Source organism: Penicillium atrosanguineum (assembly GCF_028827265.1).
Source record: "Penicillium atrosanguineum strain IBT 20685 chromosome Unknown utg000003l_segment0_segment0, whole genome shotgun sequence".
NCBI classification, from domain to species: domain Eukaryota; kingdom Fungi; phylum Ascomycota; class Eurotiomycetes; order Eurotiales; family Aspergillaceae; genus Penicillium; species Penicillium atrosanguineum.
The window spans coordinates 1,180,864-1,192,979 of record NW_026623135.1 but is presented as its reverse complement, the minus strand read 5'-3'; the positions used below and the strand labels follow the sequence as shown (position 1 = coordinate 1,192,979).

General features: G+C 50.9%; 4 protein-coding genes across 4 annotated transcripts; 1 reads left to right on the top strand and 3 right to left on the bottom strand.

The window, feature by feature from the left end:
- Window positions 1–1,608: 1,608 nt before the first annotated feature.
- On the bottom strand, window positions 1,609–2,616 carry N7443_003861 (uncharacterized protein; the record flags this gene model as incomplete). The annotated part of the gene is made up of 1 exon (XM_056883917.1): window positions 1,609–2,616. The coding sequence occupies one exon, from the start codon at window positions 2,614–2,616 to the stop codon at window positions 1,609–1,611; it is 1,008 nt and encodes a 335-aa protein (XP_056742195.1).
- Window positions 2,617–3,518: 902 nt separating this feature from the next.
- N7443_003860 (GTP cyclohydrolase I) lies at window positions 3,519–4,721 on the bottom strand (the record flags this gene model as incomplete). Its single annotated transcript, XM_056883916.1, has 4 exons — window positions 3,519–3,821; window positions 3,871–4,175; window positions 4,231–4,370; window positions 4,435–4,721. The coding sequence occupies 4 exons, from the start codon at window positions 4,719–4,721 to the stop codon at window positions 3,519–3,521; spliced, it is 1,035 nt and encodes a 344-aa protein (XP_056742194.1).
- An 899-nt stretch (window positions 4,722–5,620) lies between these two features.
- Window positions 5,621–7,221, bottom strand: N7443_003859 (WD repeat RBAP46/RBAP48/MSI1 family protein; the record flags this gene model as incomplete). The annotated part of the gene is made up of 6 exons (XM_056883915.1): window positions 5,621–5,795; window positions 5,854–6,339; window positions 6,392–6,853; window positions 6,916–7,021; window positions 7,089–7,148; window positions 7,197–7,221. The coding sequence occupies 6 exons, from the start codon at window positions 7,219–7,221 to the stop codon at window positions 5,621–5,623; spliced, it is 1,314 nt and encodes a 437-aa protein (XP_056742193.1).
- A 447-nt stretch (window positions 7,222–7,668) lies between these two features.
- On the top strand, window positions 7,669–11,917 carry N7443_003858 (chromatin-binding exonuclease XRN1; the record flags this gene model as incomplete). Its single annotated transcript, XM_056883914.1, has 2 exons — window positions 7,669–9,373; window positions 9,426–11,917. 2 exons carry the CDS (start codon window positions 7,669–7,671, stop codon window positions 11,915–11,917), a joined length of 4,197 nt encoding a protein of 1,398 aa, XP_056742192.1.
- Window positions 11,918–12,116: the final 199 nt, after the last annotated feature.

The following is a 12,116-nucleotide window of genomic DNA, read 5'->3' as shown; positions in this document are numbered from 1 at the left end:
GTTGACTGCGGATCAATGGTTTTTCCGTGCTATTCGGCCTGTTGTGTGAGCAAGGGGATCCTTCGCGTTAGGTTTATACGCACCGGTTCTCTATGAATCAGTGAAATGGGCTACTGAAAGACACTGGAAATCTGGGTTTGATGAAATCCAGGGCGCTGGTGGTCAGGCGCGAATGCGTGGCTGCCGTGCGGCTCTACAAGTGGATTCGGAGCCGATGCACCAGGTTTTTGGCCTGATTTGGTTTGGTCTGGTCGTCACTCTTTTCGTACTTCGTGAATTGTCACAAGTGAAGAGATTGCTGTAGTTAATTTCGCGGAGGTGCCGGGGTCCTCAAAGGCCTTGGTTGCCTCGCTCATCGGCCTGAGGCAAGATCACATGGCTTCATGGATCGATCTATCTACGTACTGCATAAAGCAAGAATGGTATCGCCTGTAAAGCACATAGGTGCCGGAATAGCCAGGTGTGAGCTGTGTCAAGCTCTGAACAAGTCTTACCCCTCAATCACGACGTTGGCAATGCCATAGCAGAGCACTGAAACGTACATGTCTGTTGACGTTCTCACTGCAATGTATGTTTTCTCGTCAGACCGAAGTGACAGAGGGTCTGAAGATTGTCTGGCAGATGGTTAGAACTCCTCGTTGTCGTCGTGGAACGGAAACACCGCATTGCGGCGCCGGCCGTAGTTTACAGCAGATAAACACAGGGGTTTATCCAGAGGAATGCAGGCATCGCGATATCGCAGAATCTCCATGAGAGATTGCCCCTTTGAACATCCGACCCAACCATTCCGTCATCTCAACGCCCCAAAAATTCAGTTATATGCATCAAGTCGATCCCTGCCCAGGAAGTCTGCAGGTGTTGTGAACAGGAGATGGCCCAAGATGGACCCAGAGACTAGGTGAGCCAATCCTAGAGTTCCATGCGCCAGGGTAAGCTCAGCAATAACGGAGCCCAGAACAAAGGTGGGACAGGGCGATGGAAGACGACCCTCTAGCTGGTCCAGTGGTTGCCCCATCCCCGAAGTTCAGAATTTCAAAACAAGAGACCCAAGGCCTACCAAGTATGTCCGGCAGCTTAAAATGAACGCTTCATGGGGCTCTCATCGAGTCGTGTGACGCAAAAGGGGGTGCGCCCACACGGAGCGGAAGGTCAGCTTGAGATCGGGCGGGACAGGCTGTGGCTTGCACGCTCGCAAAAGTCACCAGAACATAGAGAACATAATATGTAAGTGATGGGTCTCCTCCTTCGGGAACATTCATTAGATATACGCCACCGGAGCCCTGGTGACTAGGACATGGAAGGTGGTGTTGATGTCACGTCAGGCTGAGGTTGCGCTGCGGGAGTCGAGCCTAGCCGGGACACGTGTTGATGTCATGTGATCTATAATTCCTCTTTCGGGAAGGGTCAGGGCACGGCACATTCATAGATCAGTATTATGATACCTTGTTGAAGGCGATAAGTCTCTCTATTTGCATTCCCTTTTTTTTAATTTTCTATTGTTCGATCGCCCATGCCACTTCGTCCTTCAGACCAAAGGGGTCAACAGCACATCTGTATCATAACTTGGAACCACCAACACTCAAACCGAGTTTGGCAGATTTTGTGAAGTCAACGGGCTTCCTTCTCGGTTTTACCTATTGACTTGCCCAATGATAATATGCTCCCATCTTCGGATTCGTAAACCAGTGTCGCAGTGGTAGTCTCAAGGACAGACGCAGCAGGAGGCTGTCCCAAGATTCCAGAACCAGTCACAAAATGAGTTGTGTAAAAATGGGAGATCTCTACCTGCTCTGCGTCTGAACAAAAGTAAGCAGATAATTCCGTGGTATGTTCCGGGGTTTGGGGGTTGTTCACCATCGGAGACCCAGTCGAAGTAACCGAGTCCTGGGTAAAAGTCGCGGGGCAGTCATCACTTTGGTTGCTATCATCCTTTGCCTGGTCCATCCATGGTGGGTTCGGCAACGATGGATTTATTGGAAGAGGAGTAACAGGTCCGTTGAACTGTGCAGGTGGAATAGCTGGGATGTAGGTAGCATCGTTGAAGTATGTCAACGCAGTGGGCGTGTTGAAGAGCCTCGGGATTCCCTGGGATTGACGGGATCCAGGACCACTCATGGGCTCGAGTTTGTCAACAGGAATACCGGCGACAAGCTGCTGCTGAATCAAGAAGGACTGGAGGCTCTGGTGAGGGGTGCGTCTTTGTCCAGGCGGAATTGCCAGGCGCTTTTCCATTGCAGTCAGAAAGTTAGCGATGGCGGTAGCATCAGTGGTGGACTTGGTAGTTTTGAGAGTGGTCGCATCGGTAATCGCGAAATCGAATTCATTTAGATGGAAGGCTGAAGCCAATTGAGCTGGAGCTGATTGAGCAGATGGGCTTTTCTCGGGGGAGGTGCGCTTAGGAGAGCGTCGGGGACTGGCCGGAGCCGTTGCGGCCCTCTTGGTAGGACGCAAGGTCAGGTGGGAATCTCCATCACTTGGAAAGATTGGGGTTGCTCCTTGAATCCCGGAAATAGGTAAAGAAAATCCCGGACCGCCTTGCTGGGAAATGGCTCCCTGGGAGTCAGTGCTATCATGCAGAAATTCTTTATGGGCTTGACTGGGGCGTCGGGACGACATGATTGTAAAATTGACCCTGGTTCATACACTCGAGATCGAGGCACTCCAGTCTGGAGAGCTAAATCACCATGAGAATGTCAAAACAGAAGAGGAACGAGCAGTGGGAAGATTGAAGTTGAGATGTGCAGAGAGGGAAAGGTAAACAACAGGTGCAGCGTATTCACGAAGCGGGCTCCTACTGCATTTTGGCTACAAACCAAAACAATACTCGGAAATTAGGCACCAACCCGTTTTCTTCGGCTCTCAATACCATTCAGCGCACAACAGGCAGATCCATAAATGCCTTATTGTTTCAACATTTCCTCCACAATACCGACAAATGTGTCTTTCTGGTAACTAGTCCATGGGAGTATTTTTGGATTATTCATGTTAAGGTCAATAATCAGAATGGATCAATAATATGCACAAAATTCCGACATACGGATATGAAACATATACAGAAGACAGGGTAGAGCCTGGCATCAGGTTGTTGAGAGTACAGTGTGAAAAGTCAAGTGTTGAAACAGCCTCGCCGGCGCCGCCAGAGGTTTTGAGTATCCAAAATCACAACTCCAACAAACAAAAAAAGCCCCGGTGGGTAGTGTTAGTCTAGGCATCATGTAAGGAGGGAAGGAGTCATCCGTGAGTGTAATGATCTTCGTCGCAGACCCGGGAAGACGTCAAGTCGAAAAAAGTTGCAAAGTTTGGGCATCAGAGACAAATTTATCCAAGATATTGCCAATAGTGCAGAAAATGTTGAAAAATGGAAAGAAATAACCAGAACCATCGCTAGAGAAATGAGGCAAAAGCCAGCATTAAGTACACCTGTTGAAAGGTCACCGCCGAAAACTCCAAATTCATAAAAGTGGATATCCGACTCAGAGCTAAGTCAGGATAATAGGCAAAGAAAAGCATATGGGAGATTATTTGCGATGCAGAAGAGTCAGGAACTCTTCCCTGGTCTTGGCACTTGAACGCATGCATCCCAACATGCAACTGGTCGTCGTGGTGCTGCCGACCTTTTGTACACCACGCATGACCATGCACAGGTGGGCAGATTCCATAACAACTGCGACACCGCGAGGTTTGAGGACCTCTGAGATGGCCAGAGCAACCTGCTTAGTCAGTCGCTCCTGGACTTGGAGACGACGGGAGAACATCTCAGCCAGGCGGGCTAATTTGGAAAGACCAAGCACGCGGCGATCCGGGATATAGCCGATATGCATCTGCCCCACTTGGTTAGAAAGATCCGACAGGGACGTATGCGAGACATACCTTTCCAGTAAAGGGCACCATGTGGTGTTCACACAAAGAGAACACATCAATATCCTTCACAATGACCAGCTCGTCATGATCCTCGTGGAAAACTGCGCCATTGACCAGATCCCGAACGTTCTCCTCGTAGCCCTTGGTGAAGAAGAGCATAGCTTTGGCATAACGCTCGGGGGTGCCACGAAGACCCTCACGTTCGGGGTCCTCACCAACACACTCTAGAATTGTCCGCACTGCTCCAGCAAGCTTCTGAATCCGCTCTGCGTTCTCCTCCGGTGTCGACTCCAATCGCTCGCGTGTTCCGGGGCCTAAGTGGCATGATTAGAAAATGAGTACTCAAAATGACCCGATCGTAGGACTAACAAGGCCAGCTAAGACCGTCAAAGTCGATTGGTGGATTCATAGTATAGGGACTGGCGGGGCGGCTGACAGTCGCCGGCGGGGTCAATGGACCGCCTTCGTCCCTGGGGTCGCGGGGTGGGTCATTCAGAGTCGGTCGGCCACTACGGAATTGTCAGATTTATTCGGTCAAATGCATGCTCATCTGGGCAAAAACAATTATCATACCGGAGGGTCAAAGTGCTGGGGGTGCTAGCTGCTACTGCTGCGGATTCCGTAGCAGTCGAATCCCCCGCGTGGGAAGGTTCCGCCTCCAGGTTATCGAACTCAAAGGGGACACGGGGAGCAAAAGAAGACTGAATTGAGGTGTTGAGACTCTCTCGCTCACGGGCATCGCGAGCCTTAGTACCAGAGCCCGAGCCTGCAGCTGTGAAGGACTGGAGGGGAGAATTGCCATTGATCATGTGGGACGGGATTGCCGATGGCTTCGGGGGTGGAGGAGAACCAGAACCCATTGTGAAAGAAATGTATAGGTAGGGACTTTCAAGATTGTAGAATATTGCACCGGTAGTACCGACAAGAATTTAAAAGAAGATCAGGTCAGATCAGCATCGCCATGATGACTACTTTTTTTTGGCGCAAATGCAATCCGAAATCACGGGGCGCTAAGCCTAATTTAGGACGATCCCCCTCATCTTTCCCGACACCGCCTTCTCTCTCCACCAATGATAGCCGGTGATAACAGTCTGCCCGCGGGCACGCCTTCGCGCTTAGCGGTTTCGGAGAGCCGGAGAGTGCGACAGCTATGCTAGATTATGGTGGCTGAGAATGAAATTTTACCAGTAATGGGCTCTACAGATGACATGAACGTAATGATCCTAATCAAATGAGAGTCTTTGTCGAACAATGGATTAATTCCCTTGATCGTTGGAAAAAGAAAAATATTAAATTTGCTAAAATATATTTGGAACTTAACTAGCACAAATCCCGTTAAGCTAGCTTGTCTTCTGTGCGAAAATGTAACCCTGTCAGGATGTTTACATTGTGTAGAGCCTGATGGAAACATTCCAGTGGCGAGCCGGTACTAATATCAATGTTTGACCGGAGCTACTATAACTCATCTAGGTGTTTAAAATTCGTGTCGGAGTTATTCTACACCCCGTCATGCACGGGCCCAAGGGCCCCGGACGTACCCAAGGAAACAAATAACACCGGTAGAGCACTGGGGCAATAATATGAACTACAACAGACTAGTATTCGAACAGAATCACGACAGAGTCCATAGAACTTTTGAATCGATAGCTATATGGTGGTAGTTTGATTGGTACTCATTATGATCAAACCTATGGTTCGCCTGCAACCACACCAGGAAAGGAAAATGCCAGACGAAATGGCCCGAGAGAAGCTCAATGGATTACGCCTCCAGCTCCTCGGTCGGGACATCCTCCAAATCCTTGCCCACAATCGCATCTGCCACCTTCCATACCTGCAGCAGGTTGTCTTCGGCAGCCGAGCAAAGAACCCAGGGGTCGCTAAGATTCCAGCTGAAGTCGGAGATGCGATTTGTGTGTCCGCCGTGCATGAAGAGACTAGGACATGGTCAGTCGGTTGTAAAGAGTGGTGTGATCAATATTGAGGGGTACATACAGCTCTGGCGGCCCGTCTTGCGCATCCTCGGGCGTCTGCTCCTCACCCGCCCGGCTGAGATCCCAGAACATAATCTTGCGGTCGTAGCTGGAGCTAGCCAACACAGATTCCTCGAATGGGTGCCACGAGACAGACTGCACGGAATCGGCGTGGCCCTCCAGCGAGTGAAGTTTCGTCTTCAAGTTTCGTAGATCCCACAAGCCAATTGTCTTGTCTGCAGATCCAGTGGCCAGAATGGTCTCTGCCGCTGGATTGAATGAAATCGAGTTGATCGCATCACGGTGCTGTCCTGTGGCCGAGGCAGCAGCCTGAGTCGTGTCTGCAGCGCGGACATCCAGAATCTGAAGAGTGATGTCATCGGAGACAGTGCCAATGAGAGATGAGTGAAGAGGGTGGTACTGGACATCGTTGACGATGGAAGAGTGGTGGGTATAGGTGCGAGTGGGACGAACGGCTTTATTGCCCTTGGTATAGGTGGTAAGGTCCCTTCGGTATATATTAGTACCCCACCCTTTGATGATAATGCGCATGTACTTACCAGAGACGGACGGTCTTGTCCTCACTACCAGTGGCGAGGTGACCGGCCTCGTGAGGATTCCAGCTCAGACCGAAGCCTTCGGCGTCGTGGCCCAGGAGCTCCATCTGAGGGTTCACTGTCCCAGTAGGCTGGCTGGGGTGCTTTGACCGATCCCAAATCATTACCCGACCATCTGTGCACATGGTCGCAATGATGTTAGGGTTCTGAGGCTGGTATCGTGCCTTGTTGACCTCGCCCTTATGATCAATCTTCTGAACGATGTTGAACTTGATCTCCATCTGGGGTTTCTTAGGACCCCCGCCATAGCCTCCAATCTCTCCCTTGTCTTCATCATAGTCCTCGGGGTTCGGCACATTGGGATTGGGAAGCTGCACATGTGCAATCTGAAGATAGTTCTGGGCATCGCCAGCAGTGTGTGTGCCGATAAGAAGACGGTGGGTTGAATAAGGCTTGTCCGGAACTCTGGAAAAGGAGAGAATTAGCAGGACAGTATAAAGCGAGAGTGGAAAGCTAGTTGCACTGACTCTTGCTTATCCGGCAGCCACTGGGTAGTGAGCGTCGGCCACTCCAGAGCTGTGCTCAGCATCACATCGTAGAGGAACGGCGCATTCTTTTTCCAGGTCTTGTACTCTATGTATAGGTCTGAGTGAGCCATTGCGCAGGTTGTGAGATATGGAGCGTAAGAAGTGAAAGATACCTTCATTGATAATCTTTTCGCTGCTGTGTTCACTTTCTTTCTCGGTCTCCTCCATCGGAGCTGTTCACTGTTAGCTTGAGATTTCGCATTAAGCTCCAGCGAACTCACGGTTCTCGTCCTCATAAGGATCCATAACTCCAACAGTGTGCAATCGTGGCTAGATGCGACAAGGGTGGTAAAAGTGAACGAGCCGAGAGCGCAGTAGAAAGGAAAGGTGCGAAGGGCGATCGAAACGCGACAAGTCGGGAGACCGCGTTAATGGGCACCGCTCGACACTAGTCCCAAGAGGGAATGTGGGCTTGGCAATGACTCTTGCCAACTTCAAGCTCGAACAACCTCAGCAACCGTCACTTTCACTTCCTCTTTCCCTCCCTTTTACAACGACCCCACCACATCTCTTGGGGATACTTGTGGCATTCATATCGGGCCCTCTCCCTTTGCGCCCTTCTACCTTCCTTCGGTCGCAACCTTCCTTCCCATTTGTCTGACGATCGACCTCTTACACTTGTCCTTCTATCTCCCCTACCCTTTCATTGTACCAGTACCTGCCGCGGCCTTTTAATTCGATACATCCTTCAAAATGGGTGTTCCGAAATTCTTCCGCTGGCTAAGTGAGCGGTACCCCGCTATCTCGATGCTCATCGCAGAGAGCCGGATCCCGGAGTTCGACAGTCTATATCTCGATATGAACGGAATTATCCACAACTGCACGCATAGCGATAGCGACTCCCCTACATTCCGTATGACTGAGGAACAAATGTTTATTGCCATCTTCAACTATATCGAGCACTTGTTTGGCAAGATCAAGCCCAAGCAGCTGTTCTTCATGGCTGTTGATGGTGTCGCACCTCGTGCGAAAATGAACCAGCAACGTGCGCGTCGCTTCCGAACGGCGCTTGATGCTGAGAAGGCCAAGGAGAAGGCGATTGAGCAGGGCATGGAAATGCCTAAGGAAGATGCCTTCGACAGCAATTGTATTACTCCGGGCACGGAGTTCATGGCCAAGTTGACACAACAGCTGAAATATTTCATCAACAAGAAGATCTCTGAGGATAGAGACTGGCAGGGTGTGGAGATTGTGCTCTCGGGCCACGAGGTCCCCGGTGAAGGGGAGCACAAGATTATGGAGTATATCCGTCGCAAGAAGGCACAGCCCGACTATCAGTCCAATATGCGACACTGTCTTTACGGTCTGGATGCCGACTTGATTATGCTGGGTCTTCTCAGTCACGACCCACACTTCTGTCTTTTGCGAGAAGAGGTGACTTTTGGTCGCCAGGTGTCGAAGAAACCCAAAGAGCTCGAGCACCAGAACTTCTATCTCTTGCATCTCAGCGTCGTTAGAGAATATTTGGAGCTGGAGTTCCAAGAGTTGGAGGAGGAGAATGCTTTGAATTTCCCCTTCGATATGGAGCGTGTAATTGACGACTTCATTCTCATGGCATTCTTTGTTGGAAACGATTTCTTACCCAACTTGCCCAATCTGCATATCAATGAGGGTGCGCTGGCGCTGATGTTCAAAATCTACAAGGATGTCTTGCGAAAGATGGGTGGCTACGTCAACGAAGAGGGCACGATCAATGTGGACCGCCTGGGAATTCTTCTTGAAGTGTTGAGTAATGTTGAGTATCGCTTCTTTGAGGCCGAGTACTCTGACGCCCAATGGATTAAGTCCAAGAAGAACGGCGACGACGGCTCAATGGAGCTGCAGAAGAAGCCAAAGGAGCTGACCATCACTCCGGATCAGAAGGAGATCTTGAAAAAGATCAAAAAGTACGTGCTAAACCGGCCTGGGAAGGGCTCCGAGGCGAAACCCTTGGATTTCCCTCCCGCTTTGCCAGCACGCGACCGCGCCTTCGTGGAGCAGCTTGCGGATGCGCTTCGTCTGCCCTGGTCCACCACCGAGAATGAGGCTGGTGATCGATACATGAGACTTCAGCTGCCGCAATCCGAGAACAACAATGAAGATGACTCTGATGACGATGATGAGGAAGCAACCTTGGCTGTTCAACGTATAATTCGAAAGTACGAGAAGGCCAAGGTTCAGGAAATGACCTCCGAAGAAGCTCAGCAGGCCGCGGAGAAGATATACGAGGAAAAGTTCCAGGAATGGAAGGATACCTATTATCGATCCAAGTTCGGCTGGGGACTTGACAACGAAGAAGAGATGAAACAATTGACTGAGAATTACGTGCAAGGATTGCAGTGGGTCTTGTTCTACTACTACCGCGGTATTGCGTCGTGGCCCTGGTTCTTCAAGTATCACTATGCCCCTATGATTTCGGGTAAATACATCCTCCATAATACGTCCCATTCAATTTACTAACTGCAAAATAGACGTGAAAAAGGGCCTTGGAGCCGACATGAATTTCCGACTTGGAAGACCCTTCCGACCCTACGATCAACTGATGGGTGTTCTGCCTGATCGCAGTAAGAAGATCGTGCCCACTGCCTACTGGGAGCTCATGACTTCGCCTGATTCCCCCATCATTGACTTCTACCCTCGTGACTTTGAGCTGGATATGAACGGCAAGAAAATGGAATGGGAGGCTGTGGTCAAGATTCCTTTCATTGACGAAACCAGGCTTCTGGATGCTCTCAAGACTCGAGAGCAATTCCTTGCCCCTGACGAGAAGGCCCGAAACACTTTCGGAGCCAGCTTGAAATTCACATATTCTCCAGATGTGAACTTTATCTATCCATCCTCGATGCCCGGCGTGTTCCCTGACCTGCCGAATTGCCGCTGCATTGAGAATGTCTTTGATCTCCCGGTCATGGAAGGCCTAGAACCTTTCCATGGGTTGATGGAGGGTGTGCAATTGGGTTCAGCGGCTCTTGCGGGATTCCCCACTTTGAAGACCCTGCCTCATATTGGTCAGCTCGGATTCCATGGAGTCCAGGTCTTCCAGCAGGAAAGCCGCAACGAGAGTCAGGTCATTACTCTTATTGATCCTGGTAGCCGGTCCAATATTGAACTGGCCAAGACAAAGCTCGGAAAACGAGTTCATGTCGGATATCCATTCCTACAAGAAGCTCTTGTGATTCGTGTTTCGGATGAGTTATTTGATTATGTTCTTCCGCCGCACGAAGAGCACGTTGTCTCAATCCCGCACACTCCTCAGCAGATTGAGCAATGGAAGAAGAAAGCAACTAAAATTGAAGGAACTTACAGCAAGCGACTCGGCATGGTCATTGGTGAAGTTGAGTCCTTGGTCCATATTCAGCTACTGAAGGGCATGACGAAGACCGACGAGGGAGCGACTATCAAGGAGTTTGCGGATATCACTGGCCAGGAGACTGATTACGCTCTTCAAGTCGTTGTGGATGACGTGATCAACCCTGATGAACGTTTCATTGAGCGAGAGGCTCTACCCATCGAGGAAGAATTCCCGGAGAACTCTCGTGCCTTTTTCCTGGGTGATTTCAATTATGGACGACCTGTTCATATTACTGGTCACGAGGAAGGAAAGGTGAACGGTCTGATCGCAGCTGTCAAGGGCAAAGAGCCCGAGTTTGGAAAAGATCGTGTCAGACAAGCCGAGCGGTACTGCCCTTACATGCCTTCTTATGCTGTTGCCCGCAGTCTTCGCCTTAACCCCTTGGTCCTGGCTAAGATCACCTCCTCATTCTCTGTTGATGTCGATGGTCAGCGTGTGAACTTGGGTCTGAATCTCAAGTTCGAGGCTCGCAAGCAGAAGGTGCTCGGATATTCTCGCCGCGGAGATTCTGGCTGGGAGTTCAGCCAAAAGGCCGTCGACCTGCTCCAGCAATACATGATCAAATTCCCCGAATTCTTTGCTGGCATTCAGCGCAACCCCCAGAATGATCGCTACAGTCCCTACGATTTCTATCCTGAGGAAACCGCTCTTCTGAAAATGAAGGAGATTCGTGACTGGCTGAAGTCCATGGAGGCCAAGAACTTCGAGAGAGTGCCTTTAGATGCCGAGCAGCTGGATTCTGATATTGTCCACCTGATCGAAGAAGATGCCGACGCTTCCAATGCCCAGCAACCCCCAATGCATCCTAAGAAGGTTCGTGGTGTTCCCCGTAGCGCTCTGCTGCGCCCGGCCGATGTGGAGCACCGTCTGGGCAACCAGACTTTCAAGCTTGGAGATCGCGTTGTCTATGCCCAGGACTCTGGCAAAGTGCCTATCGCCACTCGCGGCACTGTTGTCGGTCTTACCAGAACCCCTCGTACTGTTTTGCTTGACGTGGTCTTTGACGTCTCATTCATGAGTGGCACTACGCTTGGTGGCCGTTGCTCTCCGTTCCGTGGCCAGACTGTCCTTGCATCGTCTGTCCTTAACGTCTCCTACCGTCAATTGCTCGCCAGCTCCCGCGCTGCAGCAAGCCAACAGACCCAGCAGGAGCAAACTCCATTGACCCTTGCCGGATACGGTGCTCCTCTTGGACCCAACGGACAGGGTCAGCTGCAAAACGCTCCGGCTCCTCCGCCTCTGAGAGGCTCATTCCGAGGAGCTGTTTCCGGCCAGGGAGCTGGTCGTGGAGGCCGCGGCGGTTATGCCAACGGGCAGCCCACTGAGCTTCCCTTCCGCCCTAATGGCAATGGCGGCGCCCCTCGTGGACCTCGCGGCCGTGGACGTGGCGGTCAGCGTGGCGGTTATGTTTCGGTCGAGAATGGTGACCCCAGTGAGGGCATCATCCAGAATAACCCGAACTTCCGCCCTCAAAGCTATACCTCAGTCCCGCCTCCCCAGGGACTTGAGCGTGGACGAGGACGTGGTCGTGGCCGCGGAAATGGAAATGGATTCCGTGGCCGTGGACGTGGCGGACAGCGTGGCGGTGCCTCCGCTGTGAACCCTCAGTAATTTGGCGGAAACTTTTCCGTAGAGGGATGATATGGCTCTGGTTTTTGCCATTGTGTATGATGTATAGGGATGTCTTTTCTCATTTCACGGCATACCCTGCCACCTGGACTGTATAGTCTAGCTGCCTGCGTTTGTCCATGATATTTACGAAATGGATTGATACCAGAACCCAAACTTCCACAATAGATTTACTAGATCG